Consider the following 18,267-nt stretch of genomic DNA (forward strand, 5'->3'; position numbering starts at 1 on the left):
GTTCATTGTTCTTTTTCTTATTTGCTCCTGACCTGCTGTGATGAGATACTTTCTTTCTTTCTCACTCTCTCCACCCCATGAACTTGTGGGGCAGGGCCTTTCAGGCTATGGTTTCTCTCTCTCTGACCATGCTTGGAATAATGCCTTGTAATGCTTGTTAATGCTTTGTAACTGAAGCTGTATGCCTTGTATGTGAATCCATTCATTTTACAAAGTAATTAAATACAATTCTATTTATAATCCATTCTCAGACATTTCTTCATTGTCTATGTCTGTAACTCAACCATAGTCTCTTGCATATTGCTAATTATCTTTATGGAGTCAGATAAACATTTTAATAGGCCAATTGCTTAGTCTTATTACAAGTATACACACTACCATTCAAAAGTTTGGGATCACTTAGAAATGTCCTTGTTTTTGAAAGAAAAGCAAATTTTTTGTCCATTAAAATAACATCAAATTGATCAGAAAAACAGTGTAGACATTCTTAATGTTGTAAATTAACCTTTGTAGCTGGAAACGGCTGATTTTTAACGGAATATCTACATAGGCGTACAGAGGCCCATTATCAGCAACCATCACTCCTGTGTTCCAATGGCACATTGTGTTAGCTAATCCAAGTTGATCATTTTAAAAGGCTGATTGATCATTAGAAAACCCTTTTGCAATTATTATTATGTTAGCTGAAAACTGTTGTTCTGATTAAAGAAGCAATAAGACTGGCCTTCTTTAGACTAGTTCTGGAGAATCAGCATTTGGGGGTTCGATTACAGGCTCAAAATGGCCAGAAACATGGGCCTCCCACTTCTCTTTCTATTCTGGTTAGAGCCAGTTTGCGCTGTTCTGTAAAGGGAGTAGTACACAGCGTTGTATGAGATCTTCAGTTTCTTGGCAATTTCTTGCATGGAATAGCCTTCATTTCTCAGAACAAGAATAGACTGACGAGTTTCAGAAGAAAGTACTTTGTTTCTGGCCATTTTGAGCCTGTAAACAAACCCACAAATGCTGATGGTCCAGATACTCAACTAGTCTAAAGGCCAGTCTTATTGTTTCTTTAATCAGAACAATAGTTTTCAGCTGTTCTAACATAATTGCAAAAGGGTTTTCTAATGATCAATTAGCCTTTTAAAATGATAAACTTGGATTAGCTAACACAACGTGCCATTGAAACACAGGAGTGATGGTTGCTGATAATGGGCCTCGATACACCTATGTAGATATTCCATAAAAAATCAGCCGTTTCCAGCTACAATAGTCATTTACAACATTAACAATGTCTACACTGTATTTATGATCAATTTGATGTTATTTTAATGGACAAAAAAAGGAAATTACTAAGTGATCCCAACTTTTGAACGGTAGTGTACATATCAAAAATGTCTGCCCACTACCCTGTCATACACAATGATGTCATTTAACACCATCTCTCCTTTCCTTTCTGCCTTGTCGTGACTCCTGATCTCTCCTTCCCTCCCTCTATACTCTCTCTTCCACTCTTCTTCCCCTCCCTCTCTCCCTTCCTCTCTCCTTTCCCTCCTTCTCTCCTTCCCCTCCCTCTCTCCTTCCCCTACCTCCCTCCCTCTCTCCTTCACCCTCCCTTTCTCTCTCCCGCCCTCCTTATCCCAGGTGCCGCGGCCCTGACCGGGGCAGTGACCCACACGGTGTCCACGGCTGTGATCTGTTTTGAGCTGACAGGCCAGATCTCCCACATCCTGCCCATGATGGTGGCGGTGATCCTGGCCAACATGGTGGCCCAGGGCCTGCAGCCCTCCCTCTACGACTCCATCATCCAGGTCAAGAAACTGCCATACCTCCCCGAGCTCAGCCTCGGACACATCAGGTACTGGAACGGTCACCATTATGGCTCTAATAAATGCTTATGCAGAGAACTGTATGCCATTGTGGCTCAAACAGTTCTAGTGTACATGCAACCTTGTGTGATATTATGACTCAAGCAGGCACAGTTCACATATATCCTCTCTCCTCCCTCAGTAAGTACAACATCTTTGTGGAGGACATGATGGTGCGGAAGGTGAACTTCCTGTCCTCCCAGTCAACCTATCGGGAGCTGGGCTATCTGCTAGACTCCACCTCCCTTAAAACCATCCCTCTGGTCGACTCTAAAGGTGAGACATGTTATAGAATGTTTGATGCCATGCACGGTAGATTACACAAATCCATCCACTGAAATCCCTCTCTTGTCTCTCTCTCTCCTTCTCTCTATCTCTCTTTCTCTCTCTCTCTCTTTCTTTCTCTCTCACTCTACTCTCTTTCTCTGCCTGTTCCCCCTGTCTTTCCTCAGAGTCTATGATCCTATTGGGGTCTATCGAGAGGACAGAGCTGCAGGCCATCTCTGATTGGTGGCTTTCAGCCGAGAGGCGTATCTTTGAGAGGGGTCAGGGGTCGCCGGGTCAGGGCTGGGAGTCCTTCACTTTAGTAGACGAGGAGGAAGGAGAGGTGACAGGATGGATGGATGGATAGATGGAATGATTGAACGATAGCATCATATTTATTATACTTATTAAAGGAATAAATATCAGTATACTTATAATGCCTTTATAATCACATTTATAATGCATTATAATTATCCATGTAATACTTGGTTATGAACTTGGTTAGCCCTTTTGTCTGTTCTCCAGACCTCTGCTGTACAAGATGAACAGAATAGGCCACTCCCATCCCCCAAACCACAGGAGTCCTCCACCAATCACACCGGCTCAGGTGACATGACACAGACAAAATGTCAGAATATGACATAGAATTGGGATGTACCCACTATTGCTATTTTGTTACCAGTGCATCCATGTTTGTATTTGTATTTATTATGGATCCCCATTAGCTGCTGCCAAGAAGCAGCTACTCTTCCTGGGGTCCAGCAACATTAAGGCACTTATATACAATTTAAAATATGACAATACATTTCATAAGACTTTTCACAACACATTAAGTGTGTTCTCTTAGGCCACTACTTTACAACCAGATACTGTATCTACAATACAAAACCTATGTGTACATATGGTAGTTGGCTTGTTGGTTTGCTGTTAGCGCTTCAAATTTTTATAAGCAATCAATAGAGCAGAATCAATATTCGACCTGCTGCTCTATCGATTGCTCATGGGGTTTGTTTACAACAACTAACCAGCACCTTCTGTAGAAAAGTGTTGGAGTGAGAATGTTAACCCAATGTACTCACTTCTAAATGTCTGTCCTGTCCTGTCTTTCAGAGAAGAGTTCCCTCCAGTCTGTGAGGGGAATATTTCAGCGCCTCTTCTCCTCTTCCTCAACCAGCCAGGCTGAAGCTCAGGTATCATTCCATATCAAGATAGAGGTTGGCTGTAACCACTGATAGGGGGTCAGATATATTAGAAGATGTTTTTCATTCCCATAATGGTTGAGGTTTGGATTGGGGTTAGGGCAACCTGATCCTGGGTCTGTGGTGAAGGCCACCATCAACCTCAAGCGTTCCTCTGGTAGCTCAAAGAGGAGCAATATCACATTCTGACCTTGCTATAATGTATGATATGATATGTAATGAGCAGGTTAGTCATTCTGTGTGATGGAGAAATAGCACCACAAGGGGGCATCTGATCTGACACTTTGTAAACCTGGAGGGTGAAAATAACTAAAATCTCTAAACTAACACCCCCCCCTCTCACACTCCCTCTTTTCTTTCTCTCTTTCTTTCTATCTCTTTCTCTCTCTCCCTCTCTCTTTCTCTGTCTCTCTTCCTCTCTCTCTCTTCCTCTCTCCAGGAATCCACCCCTCCTCCACTCACTGACACCATGTCCTCAGAGGAGGTAATGTGTCTCACTGACCCTGATCAACCTTTAACCCCTAACCCCTGATCCCTGACCTCTACTCCCTGACCTGGGCACTTCATCTAGCGCAAAAAGGATTCCACGAGTAGAATCAAATATCATAAATTATTACTCCCTCTTTATATTGTCAATCACCCTCTCTGCTCTCTGATTGGCTAATGCAGATCAAAGCCTGGGAAGAAGAAGAGTTGGATAAGCCAATCAGTATGGAGGAGATACGGATTGATCCCTCCCCCTTTCAGCTGGTGGAGAGAACCTCCCTACACAAGGTATCAACTGTAGCTAGCACCTTGTGCTCTTATGTAGCCACTTTAAGCCATTATAAACACTACATGCTGTAGGTTATTGACAAATATGCCTCCCCCTCTCTCTCTCTCTGACAGACCCACACTCTGTTCTCCTTGCTGGGTTTCAGTCATGCCTATGTTACCAGCATTGGGAAACTGGTGGGAGTCGTAGCACTGAAGGAGGTGAGATCACACAAGCTCTCTCTCTCTCTCTCTCTCTCTCTCTCTCTCTCTCCCTTTCTCTCGCTCTCTTTCTCTCTCTCTCTCTGTCTGTATGCCGAGTCTTTCTTTTCTGCAGTGTAGAAGCATCACACACAGCTTGTCCATTTGTTCTGCCTCTCTGTCATCGTTCTCTGATGATGATCTCACAGTGTCACAGTAATTACATTGCCAAGATTAGCAAACTGAGGCATGCCATGCCAACAGCAAACTCTGAACCTACACATCCATGCATAATTCACCAAATTATGAAAGGCAAGCATTGTCATTTTTAATTCCGTAAAGTGAATGTGGAAGAGGTAAAAACATTATTGTTGTCTATCAGCAATGACAAACCATCTAGGACTGACAACTTGGATGGAAAATTACTGAGGATGATGGTGGACTACACTATCACTCCTATTTGCCATCTCTTTAAACTAAGCCTACAGGAAAGCATGCGCCATCAGGCCTGGAGGGAAGCAAAAGTCATTCCACTACCCAAGAATAGCAAAACACCCTTTACTGGTTCAAACAGCCAACCAATCAGCCTGCTACCAACCCTTAGTAAACGTTTGAAAAACATTTTGACCAGAGACAACGCAGTAAACAAATGACTTTTAGCACGCTTATAGAGAAGGGCACTCAGCACTTACACAAATGACGGATGATTGGCTGAGAGAAATTGATACTAAGAACACCAAAACGGCCCTCAATGAACTTCACTGGACTCTATGTAAACTGGAAACTATAAACCCGAAGGCTGCATTTATTGTAGCTGGGGATTTTAACAAAGCAAATTTGAGATCAATGTTACCTAAATTTGATCAGCATATTGTTTGTCAGACACATAGGGCTAATACTCTAGACCACTGCTACTCTAACTTCTGCGATGCATACAAAGCCCTCCCCCGCCCTTCCTTCGGTAAATCCGACCACGATGCCATCTTGCTTGTCCCGGCTTATAGGCAGAAACTCAAACAGGATGTACCAATGACGAGAACCATTCAACGCTGGTCTGACCAATCGGAAGCAACGCTCCAAGATTGTTTTGATCACGCGGACTGGAATATGTTCCAGTCAGCCTCAGAGAATGACATTGACGCTGACTGGGTGAGTGCGTTTATAAATAAGTGCATTGGAGATGTTGTACCCACTGTGACTATTAAAACATACCCTAACCAGAAACCATGGACGGATGGCGGCATTCGCACAAAACTGAAAGCGCAAACCACCGCATTTACAGTAACCATGGAAAGAGGTCTGGTGATATGGCTGAATATAAAAAGTGTAGTTATTCCCTCCACAAGGCAATCAAACAAACAAACGAAATGCCGGTACAGGGACAAGGTGGAGTCGCAATTCAACGGCTCAGACACAAAACATATGTGGCAGGGTCTACAGGAAATCACGGACTACAAAACAAAAACAGCCACGTCACGGATACCGACGTCACACTTCCAGACAAACAAAACACCTTCTTTGCCCGCTTTGAGGATAATACAGTGCCACCCTCGCGGCTCGCTAACAATGACTGCACCCCCCCCCTCTCCTTCTCAGTGGCTGATGTGAGTAAAACATTTAAACATGTTAACCCTCGCAAGACTGCTGACCCAGACGGCATCCCTAGCCGCATCCGCAGAGCATGCACAGACCAGCTGGCTGGTGTGTTTACGAACATTTTCAATCTCTCCCTATCCCAGTCTGCTGTCCCCATATGCTTAAAGATGACTACCATCGTTCCTGTACCCAAGAAGGCAAAGGTAACTGAACTAAATGACTACCACCCCGTAGCACTCAATTCTGTCATCATGAAGTGCTTTGAGAGACTAGTCAAGGATCATATCACCGCCACCTTACCAGCCACCCTAGACCCACTTGTTTGCTTACCGCCCCAGCAGGACCACAGACGCAATCGCCATCGCACTGCACACTGCCCTATCCCATCTGGACAAAAAGAATACCTATGTAAGAATGCTGTTCGTTGACTACAGCTCAGCATTCAACACCATAGTACCCTCCAAGCTCATTATCAAGCTGGAGGCCCTGGGTCTCAACCCCGCCCTGTGCAACTGGGTCCTGGACATTCTGACGGGCGACCCCCAGGTAGTGAAGGTATGAAACAACATCTCCACTTCACTGACCCTCAACACTGGGGCCCCACAAGGGTGTGTGCCTAGCCCTCTCCTGTACTCCCTGTTCACCCACAACTGCGTAGCCATGCACGCCTCCAACTCAATCGTCAAGTTTGCAGACGACACAACAGTAGTGGGCTTGATCACCAGCAACGACGAGACGGCCTACAGGGAGGAGGTGAGGGCACTCAGAGTGTGGTGTCAGGAAAACAACCTCTCACTCAACATCAACAACAAAAAAAGAGATGATCGTGGACTTCAGGAAACAGCAGAGGGAGCACCCCCCTATCCACATCGAAGGGTCAGCAGTGGAGAAGGTGGAAAGTTTTAAGTTCCTGGGCATACACATCACGGACAAACTGAAATGGTCCACCCACACAGACAGTGTGGTGAAGCACACTAGCACCTCTTCAACCTCAGGAGGCTGAAGAAATTTGGCTTGTCACCCAAAACCCTGACAAACTTTTACAGATGCACAATCAAGAGCATCCTGTCGGGCTGTATCACAGCCTGTATCACAGCACGGCAACTGCACCGCCCTCAACCGCAAGGCTCTCCAGAGGGGGGTGCGGTCTGCACAAAGCATCACCGGGGCCAAACTACCTGCCCTCCATGACACCTACAGCGCCCGATGTCACAGGAAGGCCAAAAAGATCAACAACAACAACCACCCGAGCCACTGCATGTTCACACCGCTATCATCCAGAAGGCGAGGTCAGTACAGGTGCATCAAAGCTGGGAATGAGAGACTGAAAAACAGCTTCTATCTCAAGGCCATCAGACTGTTAAACAGCAATCACTAACTCAGAGAGGCTGCTGCCTACATTGAGACCCAATCACTGGCCACTTTAATAAATGGATCACTAGTCACTTTAAACAATGCCACTTTAGTAATGTTTACATTACTCATATCACATGTATATACTGTATTTTATACCATCTACTGCACCTTGCCAATGCCGCTCGGCCATTGCTCATTAATATATTTATATGTACAAATTCTCATTCACCCCTTTAGATTTGTGTGTATTAGGAATTTGTTGATAATTGTTAGATTATTTGTTAGATATTACTGCACTGTTGGAACTAGAAGCACAAGCATTTCGCTACACTCGCATTAACATCTGCTAACCATGTGTATGTGATCAATAAAATTTGATTTGATTTGATTGTGGGGGCTGTTTTGTTAGACTTCCGTGCAGCTTTGACATTATTGATCATAATCTGCTGCTGAAAACAACATATGTGTTATGGCTTTACATCGTCTGCTATATCATGGGTCGAGAGTTACAGTGACGTGAAAAAGTATTTGCCCCCTCTTTGATTTTCAATATTTTGCATATTTTTTAAACTGAATGTTATCAGATCTTCAACCAAAACCTAATATTAGATCAAGGGAACCTGTTTACAAATAACTAAAAAATGTATACTTCTTATTATGCCTGGCAAAAACCAAAAACTGCATTCCACAGTAAGAACCTTATGCCAATGGTCAAGTATGGTGGTGGTAGTGTGATGGTTTGGGGGTGCTTTGCTGCCTCAGGATCTGAACGACTTAATAGAAGGAACCATGAATTCTGCTCTGTATCAGAGAATTCTATTGGAGAATGTCAGGCCATCCGTCTGTGAGCTGAAGCGCAGTTGGGTCATGCAGCAAGACAATGATCCAAAACACACAATCAAGTCTACATGACAATGGCTTAAAAGCAACACATTTGAAGTTTTGAAATGGCCTAGTCAAAGTCCAGACCTAATCCCAATTGAGATGCATTGAAGAGTGGGCCAACAGCTAAAGGTGGCACAACTAGTTATTGAGTGTAAGGGGGCATTTACTTTTTCACACAGGGGCATTGGGTGTTGCATAACTTTGCTTATAAAATAAATTAAATAGTTATGTAATTGTTGTGTTATTTGTTCACTCAGGTTCCTTTGATCTAATATCAGGTTTTGGTTGAAGATCTGATAACATTCAGTATCAAAAATATACAAAAGTAGAGAAAAGGGGGCAAATACTTTTTCATGGCACTGTACCTGTCTAAGAGAAAACAGAGGGTGTTCTTTAATGGAAGCCTCTCCATGACAATCCAGGTATAGTTGGGGATTCCCCAAGGCAGCTGTCTAGGCTCCTTACTTTTTTCCATCTTCACTAATGACCTGCCACTGGCTCTGAGTAAAGCCTGTGTGTCTATGTATGCTAATGACTCAACATTAAACACGTCATCTACCACAGTAAGTGAACTCACAGCAACTCTTAACAAAGAGCAGCAGTCAGTTTTAAAATGGGTGGCAAGTAATAAACTAGTCGTAAATATTTCAAAAATGAAAAGCATTGTATTTGGTACAAATCATTCACTAAACCCTGAACCCTAAACCTCAACTAAATATTGTAATGAATAATGGGGAAATTGAGCAAGTTGAAGAGACTAAACTGCTTGGAGTAACCCTGGATTGTAAACTGTAATGGTCAAGACATATTGATGCAACGGTAGCTAAGATCGGCTTTCTTAACATCGCTATCAACAAAACAAGTCCTACAGGCCCTAGTTGTGTCACACCTGGACTACTGCCCAGTCATATGGTCAAATGCCACATAGAAGAACATATGTACACGGAGAGCTAACATCAATAACATGCATGTCAATCTACTGGCTCAAAGTAGAGGAGAGATTGACTGCATCACTACATGTCTTTGTGAGAGGTATTGACGTGTTGAAATCACTGAGCTGTCTGTTCAAACAATTAGCACATAGCTCAGACACCCATGCATACCCCACACGCCATGCCACCAGGGGTCTCTTCACAGTCCCCAAGTCCAGAACAGACGCGCGCAATACTACATAAGGAACAACGTGGACTGTGAAGAGACATACGCATACGCACACACACACTAACATACACAGTTTACACACATGTGCATTGTAAAATTATACATTTTGTATTGTAGATATGTAGTGGTAGAGTAGTGGTGTAGTAATGTGTTGTATGATGAACTGTTACATTTTTTTGGTGATGTAATCACCTTAATCTTGTTTGAACCTCAGGAAGAGTAGCTGCTGCCTTGGCAGGAACAAATGAGAATCCATAATATATACACATAAAAATACATGGAGCCTGTTCAGTTGGCTGTTGCTTTGCTGTTCTGTTGTACTCTAATAGTGAGTCACACTATTACACCATCAACGGTGTTTGTCTCTGAATTATCACAGCGTCACAGGAAACCTGTATTAACATGCTTTGCTTGTGTTATGACATGCTATGTTAACCACTTCTATTCACTCTCTTTCTCTCTTTCCCTTCCTCTCTCACTCCCCATCTCGATCTCAATTTCCCTCCCCTCTTTCTTTATCTCTCTCTCTCTCCCCTTTTCCCTTCTCCATCCCTTTTCTCTTCTCCCCCTCTATATTTATCTCTCCCCTTTAATCTCTCACTCTATCTCTCCCTCTCTCTTACCTCTCACAGTTGCAGAAGGCCATCGAGGGCTCCACCCGTAGTGGGGTGAGATTGCGCCCCCCTCTGGCCAGTTTCAGAGATGCCACCCGTAAAGCCAAGAAGCACGAGGCTCCTCCCACCACCCCCTCCTCCCCCACCAGGGAGAGGGAGCTGTGGGGTGAGGGAGGGGAGAGGGAGGGAGGGGGTAGTAGGAAGGATGGGGGCGAGGGGTTTAGGTTGGAGGTTAAGAAAGAAAAGGGGGAGGGAGATGGAGGAAAGAGGGAGGGAGAGATGGTAAGGTGGAAGGATGAGGTGGTTAGGGCAGAGGGAAAGGGTGACATGGATGAGGCTCAGGAGGAACCCAGGGGGAATGCAGGAGGAGCAGGTGGCTCCAGTGCAGGTGCAGAGTGTGATACCTCCACCCCCAACAGCGAAGGGACAGACTGTCCCCCTCAGGAGTCTTCCTCCCCCGTCTCCCCCACCTCACCACCCTCCTCCTCCACTCGTATCTTCATTGTGTCATCCCTTCCTACCGTGCCGGAGACGGATGGAGAGAGGGAGAGCGAAGATTCTGAAGAGCTGATTTAGATGGCGACTGAGGGAATTCTGTGGATTCTGTTTCTTAAATGAAGACTTTCTCCTCTCTGGCCTCACTCCACTTACCTCATTCAGTGAGAGGGTATCAAGGAGCATCCTGGGTAATGGAGTTCTGTGCAGGCTCATTAGAGGCTTTGCAGATGTTCAGCATACAGGGAGCAGGAAGAACAGGTATACACAGTGCTTCTGTTAGCTAATAATACTTTTTGTACGATGGTAGCCTCTTTCCTTATTTTTCTGTGGATCTCAGCAGTTTTTTTAATGATTTTTTTCTACTCAAGACAGACAGCCTATTCCTTTTCATTATTTCAGTTTCTCAGGTCTCTTTCCGTGTCTTTCAAACTACAAAAATGGACAGATGTTCTTCATCTGTGCCTATCATGGTTTGTCTCCTTGTCCCAGTATTGTTGAATGTGTGAATGTGTTTGTAGCTACATGGTACTGTACGTCTGAATCTTTGTCTGTGAATTCCATGTATCTTTATGACACTGTATATGACAGCAATTAAATGTTTGATAATGAAATCACATCATTAATCATGACTCCATGTCTGTCAATGGACTGATTTATATTTGATCAGAGCGATTAAACGTTTACTGATTAATTAATATACAGGCTTTAAATTATTACTGTAACCACTGTAAAGTAAATATTGAAATAGTTCATACCGTTGCCTTCTAATATTCTTATGGAATACAATAAATATTTTAATGTTTTCAGTAACATTTCATTGGACTTGGAGCATGGCAATAATCAGCTCCAGCATAATACTAGAGATGCACTGTTCACTCGTCTCGTAAAAGTTTGTCTATAGAAAGGCTGTGGACGTATAAACACTTCCAGCTGAGAAGGTCAACAGTGTATTTTAGTCTCCCACACGTGCACGTACACACACACACACACACACACACACACACACACACACACACACACACACACACACACACACACACACACACACACACACACACACACACACACACACACACACACACACACACACACACACACACACACACACACACACAGCAGAGAGGGTCCAGGAGAAACATGTCTCTGGAAATTTGTTTGACATTAACATTCTCCTGACATTATAATGGCTGACAACGGCAGACAGACAGGGAGGTTTAACTGTAGGCTTCAACCATAGTTGCCAGTCCCCTGCAGGACGCTTTCTGCTGTTTCTGTGGTTGGCATCTTTGGCATGGCTTTGACAAAGAAGTTGAACAAACAGAACTGGCTACCAGGCTGGGGCCCTATATGAGTACTTAAAACAATCTATCCATCCTTTAAGTAATCCCTGATGTGTACCAGCAAGTTTTCTACACTACCATACATGAAGGAAGGCAGGAAGGATGAATGCATTGTCATGTATTCAGGATGAAAGACACCTAGAATGTGTGTTTGGGGTTGACAGGGAGGGAATCGAAACATGATAGAGGAACTGTGTCACAAAGCCCCAGCAGGCTTTGCATCTCCGTGTTCACTGACCATGAAGAAAAGCACGCTTCCGGTGACGTTCCACATCCTCACAACATAAAAAACAATGTCCGGTCTTACTGTTCAAAGACGTCCACACACATACACATCAGGATTCTCTTTGTGTGTTTATTTGCTCTTTCTCCACGGTTTTTCTTTTATTTTGATAGAGGGGAGGAGGGGAGGAGGGGGAGAAGAAAGAGAATGGAGTAGAGGAGAAAGGGGTGGAAGAGGGTGTTCGCTCGTGCAGGGGAAAGAGAGAGGGGGAGGAAGAGGGAAAGAGAGAGGTTTACAGCCGAGGAGGAAGGGAGGGGAGACCACGTGGAAGAACCATCCCGTCACAACCTTCCCATAAGCATGCATAGGTATGGGCTTTAATACACTGGTATTGCCAGTTTACATTGATCATCTCAAATTAAAACATTCAATCAAGCCAATTGTATACAAGTGTATTTACCTCATGGTTCTGTGCCACATCATTTTTTTTAAAATGTCTGTTTGCCTCAAATCCAAATCCATTTTTTTAAGCAATGTTTTCTGGCAGTGATTCTTCCAACTATAAAACAGACAACTACATGGACAGACAGACTCGGACAGACAGAGACACAAATATACAGAACAGGTACAAAGAGAGAAAGCAAGGGGTAGAAAGACTGCCTGTAGACAAGTTCCGTATTGAAAGATGGCAGTAGAATCATACATAATAAGGAATCAACTGGAAATCAATCAGTCAATCAATCAACAAAGACAATCAATAAACAGGAACATCAAGGAAATACATTTGGCTTCTTGTTATTAGTTTATTCAATTATTAAGTTCTTAATTGTCCAAAAATCAATAAAATATCTTCGTTGAAGTAGTATCATTCTCTGGGTCCATGTTTGTGCTTTCAATGAAGCAGAACAATCTCTCTGGGGTCAAAGGTCTATCACTACAGAAAGTCCCAAGGACAACACACAGAACAATACTGCTCCAAAAAGACTTAACCTACAATAAATAATAAACTATGTACAGGCTGTCATGTTATTCCTCCCCCCAAATAATCCTGAAATAAATCAATGAATAAGAGTGGTTGGGTAAAGACATCCTGTAGGTTGTATCTCTCAGAGCCAGTCTGAGACAGACAGGTGAAGGCTAATGCATAACACAAACTGAAAAACACCACAAGGTAGCAGCTCAGCAGAACCATCTGTTAGATGTAGGGGTGCTGAGTCTATCCTGGTCAGGTCACGTGGTCAGGATAGACTCCTACTTGGTTAGTTCTAACACCAATATGCATCTTGTCTTGCAGACGCGTCATACGTGTCGTGACAGCTGATGGACACTTATGACTAGTAGCCTAAAGGAAGTTGCATGGTTGAGATTGTGTTGTCATTGCCTGGGTGATCATGGCAGCTGTGACATGAATCTTCATGACTGGTTATGACTATGTAAATGACATCATTGTGTGTTTCATGATGGACAGCCCCAGGGAAGAGGTGGGTAACCTTAACCCTAACCCTTGTCCTGGAGGGATGCAGTCAGTGTGTGCAGGGTTTTGTTCCAGCCCAGCTTTAACACAACTGATTACAATTAATTGTGGCCACAATGTAGCCCTCCAGAAGTTTCCACCCCTGGCCTAGGGTATTATTATCACTGTCTGTTTGTCCGATCAGAGAGCCCCAACCAACACGAAACTGCTGTACATCAACCACACATATTCTGTCTTATACTGGGGGGTGTCAATAATTCAGTAGAAAAATAAACATTGTACCAACATTGCATAAATAATCAATCAATAAGTTAATGAATTCAAGTCAATAAACCTTTTTTCTATCTTAAAAGTTTTTTCACACAATCATCAGAGTGAAAGAAGGTTGTTCTCCGTCAAATAATAATAATATTAATAATAATAATAATAATATTAATAATAATAATATTAGAATACTAATAATAACTGCTATTGTTGTTGTTTTTATTAGTGACACATGCACAGATATTCCAGACCAGTATCTCCAACATTCCACTATTCTATCATGTCTCTGAACTTCACTACCATTCCTCCATTGGGATACACACTTTCCTCTTCAGGAAATACACACGCTAACTCAAACGTCACACTCGGCTCAGGCAGAGTTTTGCTCCATCGCTGTAGTCACCATGAGCAGGAAGATACCGGTTCTGTTTGGTTCTAGTGTTTGGTTCTAGTATTCAGTTCTATTCCCTGATTGACTTCAATGTTCTCCTTAAACCCAGTCAAATTAGGTTCTTTGCATTATTTTACAACAATATTCCGATATCCAATATTTTAATGATCACACTATTTACAATGTTGACATTCCACTATCATTTTCCTTTTACTTGTGTGGTGATAGAAACAAATCTAAATGCAATAAGCTTAATTTGGGAGCTCAGGAAGATTCCCAAAGGAAAGAGCTGGGACTGAGACTTGTAGAAAAATAAAGAAACTGTTGCAGTGGGGACTGTGAGAGATGTGGTTTATATCCTCTCTCATTAGTATTTACATCTATATGACAGTAGTGGCTACAAGCCGTTTAGGAGACCTGTGTTTGGCTCTTCACTAGTAGTTACAATTTTGAAGTTTTTGCCCTTCTAAGAATCAGTACCCAATTCAAACAGCTCTAACCTACACCTTTGAGAGAAACATTTGCTCATCTTTTCTCCACAAAGAAAAGCTTGGTATTGTCCCCAAGAGCTGACATCAAAACAACAATCTGTGTTAAAACAGAAGCACATCTGAATCTAAATCCTCTTTCTGTTGGTACCTAAACACTCCAGAGCACTTCCTCTTTCTCCAGCCATCTCTAGTTTGGAACCTGGAACAACAGCTCAGAATCCATCTCGTCTAGTGGTTCTGTTTTGGTTCCTGGTGATGCTAAGAGCTCTTTCTGAACAGTGATCAAGGACATTGACGTGTGACAGAGTCCAAAGGCAGCCTCTGATCTGTTGGATTGCATCAGTGAAAAGGGATTCACTACTACAGCTCTGTCTCTTCACCATTCACTCCATGACACGGACCTGTCAGTCAAGATGCACAGTCAAGCAGACTACAAGGAGCTCCATGCCCTGAGTCTTCTCTGGCCCAGCACCAGCCGTGTCCTAGGTTCAGTGCAAAGTCTATACAGTTCAATATAGGACAGGTACTCCATAGTACTGTGAAGAAACATACGGAAAGACAGAGTAGGAAGCACACTATCTTACTGTACAGTACATTCCTTTAACTGTGCAGTGCTGTGTGTGTGGCCAACAGGACAGCCATGCAGCCTTTATGTGCCTTGGACATCTGGAGACCACAGCAACATAGCAACGTTGTTGTCTTTCTAACTGTGTTAGGAGGGTTCAAGTAGATTTCACTGCAGGGGTTAGGTTGCAGAGAGCCAATTTGGATTTAATTAGTTTTTGGGGATAATTGAATTGGTGTAATTTTTAGGGGGTTATGATGAACCCAACCTACTAAAGTTGCTCTGTATCCGTGCAGTTAGTTCTATAAGTGATGTGGATGCTAGATGTGAATGACATAAGAGGAGAGGGTATAACATGTGAGTGTTTCTGTTCTTCAAGTTATGGGGTTGATATTATTCTATTTGATGTGTTGAGTGTAAGCTGTAAACAGAGTAGTTCTCCAATGGAGAGATAGTGTTGTAAAAACAGTGATTTTGATATATATTCTTTTATCATTCACTTATACATAGATTTTTGTGTTGTCATGAATGTTTTCTTTGTTAGAAAATCATTGTTGTCATGATAATGTTTTATTACTATAGATTTTATGATCATTATCATATTTGATGCTGGACCGGATAAAGTCATTTGTTTAAAAAGCATGCATGTTTCAATTCCCTCCTCCTCCGTTTCCTTTTCCTGATACAAATGTCTCTATCTCAGCTGCTCCTCTTCTTTTTATCATCCCCTCATACCTCCTTTTTCTCGCTCAGTCTTTTTTCCCTCCCTCTATTCATCCCTCCCGCCTCCTTCTCTCTGGGAATATAAGGCTGTGTGAGTCCGTTTCCAAATCTTCCTCCTCTGCTCTTCAGTGGTCACAAGAGTTTATATCCCATCAAAAATGTGTTTGATACCTGAAAAGGAACAGATTTATTGATAAATATTTCATTATTAGGATCAGTCATTCCTGACGCTGAGGGTCAGTCTGTCACGTCTCTCAGGACGATCTGTCAATCAGTTGGTTGCCATGGCAGCAACAGCGGACCCCTGCTTCTCTTCCTTCTCCTCCAACATCTGGATGCCTCCACAGCTGACATCAGAGGCCTTCCGCTCTGTAATTTGCTGTGCTGGTGGTTGCCCCGGACTACTGCGTCCCGGACTACGTTGCCCAGGACTACTGCCCCCGGAGGTGATGGCTTCATCTCTCTGTGTTAGAGTGGCAGACTCCGGCTCCATGCAGAGTGTTAGCTCCTCGTCCTGTTCAGGGGACAGAGCAGGGGCTTGGTCAGGGGATGACACTTACAGAACATTGAGATAGACAATTTTTGAATATAACAGATACCGCATGATTCTCTGACCACGGAGAGGAGAAAGCAAAGGTTTATTCATGAGTTCAGATGGAAATGTCTCCCTGTCGTACAGTACCAGTCAGAAGTTTGGACACACCTACTCATTCAAGGGTTTTTCTTAATTTTCACTATTTTCTACATTGTAGAATAATAGTGAAGACAATAAAACTATGAAATAACACATATGGAATCATGTAGTATGACAGCTTTGCACACTCTTGGCATTCTCTCAAACAGCTTCACCTGGAATGCTTTTCCAACTGACTTGAAGGAGCTCCCACGTATGCTTTTCCTTCACTCTGCTGTCCAACTCATCCCAAACCATCTCAACTGGGTTGAGGTCTGGTGATTGTGCATCATCTGATGCAGCACTCCATCACTCTCCTTGGTCAAATAGCCTTTACACAGCCTGTAGGTGTGTTGGGTCATTGTCCTGTTGAAAAACAAATGATATTCCCACTAAACGCAAACCAGATAGGATGGCATATCGCTGCAGAATGCTGTGGTAGCCATTGCTGGTTAAGTGTGCCTTGAATTATAAGTAAATCACTGACAGTGTCACCAGCAAAGCACACCATCACACCTCCTCCTCCATGCTTCATGGTGGGAATGCAGAGATCATCCGTTCAACTACTCTGCGTCTCACAAAGACACAGCGGTTGGAACCAAAAATCTCAAATTTGGACTCATCAGACCAAAGGACAGATTTCCACCAGTCTAATGTCCATTGCTCATGTTTCTTGGCCCAAGCAAGTCTCTTCTTCTTATTGATGTCCTTTACTAGTGTTTCTACTGAAGGCCTGATTCACGCAGTCTCCTCTGAACAGTTGATGTTGAGATGTGTCTGTTACTTGAACTCTGGGAAGCATTTATTTGGGCTGCAATTTCTGATGCTGGTAACTCTTATCCTCTGCAGCAGAGGTAACTCTGGGTCTTCCTTTCCTGTGGCGGTCCTCATGACAGCCAGTTTCATCACAGCACTTGATGGTTTTTGCGACTACAATTGAAGAAACTTTCAAAGATCTTGAAATTTTCCAGATTGACTGACCTTCATATCTTAAAGGAAAGATGGACTGTCATTTCTTTTTGCTTATTTGAGCAGTTCTTGCCATAATATGGACTTGGTCTTTTACCAAATAGGGTTATCTTCTGTATACCCACCCTACCTTGTCACAACACAACTGATTGGCTCAAATGCATTAAGAAGGAAAGAATTTCCACAAATTAACTTTCAACAAGGCACACCTGTTAATTGAAATGCATTCCAGGTGACTTCCTCATGAAGCTAGTTGAGAGAATGCCAAGAGTGTGCAAAGCTGTCATCAAGGCAAAGGGTGGCTACGTTGAATAATCTGAAATATAAAATATATTTTGATTTGTTCAACACTTTTTTGGTAACTACATGACTCTATATGTGTTATTTCATAATTTTGATGCCCTCACTATTATTCTACAATGTAGAAAATAGTAAAAATAAAGAAAAACCCTTGAATGAGTAGGTGTGTCCAAACTTTTGACAGGTACTGTATATTAAAGCATCAAGGATGTACCTATCTGCACTGATATGGCATTTTTACATTTTAGTCATTTAGCAGACGCTCTTATCCAGAGCGACTTACAGTAGTGAATGCATACATTTTTTTCTCCGTACTGGTCCCCCGTGGGAATCGAACCCATAACCCTGGCGTTGCAAACACCATGCTCTACCAACTGAGCCACATGGGACCTCAGGGCCCAGTTTAAAACCTCAGGGCCCAGTTTAAAAAAATAAATATCTCTGGATTAAATGCATAGAAATATAATGAATAGAATG

At 42.9% G+C, this 18,267-nt stretch overlaps 2 protein-coding genes across 8 annotated transcripts in view; one reads left to right on the top strand and one right to left on the bottom strand.

Moving 5' to 3' along the window:
• Positions 1–11,000, top strand: part of LOC106575853 (chloride channel protein 1) — a 42,065-nt gene extending 31,065 nt beyond the window's left edge. For all 3 annotated transcript variants that reach the window (XM_045700252.1, XM_045700257.1, XM_045700261.1), the window contains 9 exons: positions 1,627–1,840; positions 1,993–2,126; positions 2,303–2,457; positions 2,640–2,721; positions 3,225–3,304; positions 3,753–3,797; positions 3,983–4,087; positions 4,202–4,288; positions 9,898–11,000. In XM_045700252.1, coding sequence (XP_045556208.1) covers positions 1,627–1,840; positions 1,993–2,126; positions 2,303–2,457; positions 2,640–2,721; positions 3,225–3,304; positions 3,753–3,797; positions 3,983–4,087; positions 4,202–4,288; positions 9,898–10,455 — 1,460 coding nt within the window. In that variant the 3' untranslated portion in view covers positions 10,456–11,000. The remainder of the gene's footprint in view (positions 1–1,626; positions 1,841–1,992; positions 2,127–2,302; positions 2,458–2,639; positions 2,722–3,224; positions 3,305–3,752; positions 3,798–3,982; positions 4,088–4,201; positions 4,289–9,897) is intronic.
• A 1,719-nt stretch (positions 11,001–12,719) lies between these two features.
• LOC123728291 (uncharacterized) overlaps positions 12,720–18,267 on the bottom strand; it is a 44,879-nt gene continuing 39,331 nt past the window's right edge. For all 5 annotated transcript variants that reach the window (XM_045700300.1, XM_045700296.1, XM_045700290.1 and 2 more), the window contains one exon: positions 12,720–16,362. In XM_045700300.1, coding sequence (XP_045556256.1) covers positions 16,120–16,362 — 243 coding nt within the window. In that variant the 3' untranslated portion in view covers positions 12,720–16,119. The remainder of the gene's footprint in view (positions 16,363–18,267) is intronic.

Source organism: Salmo salar, chromosome ssa02 (assembly GCF_905237065.1).
Source record: "Salmo salar chromosome ssa02, Ssal_v3.1, whole genome shotgun sequence".
NCBI classification, from domain to species: Eukaryota; Metazoa; Chordata; class Actinopteri; order Salmoniformes; family Salmonidae; genus Salmo; species Salmo salar.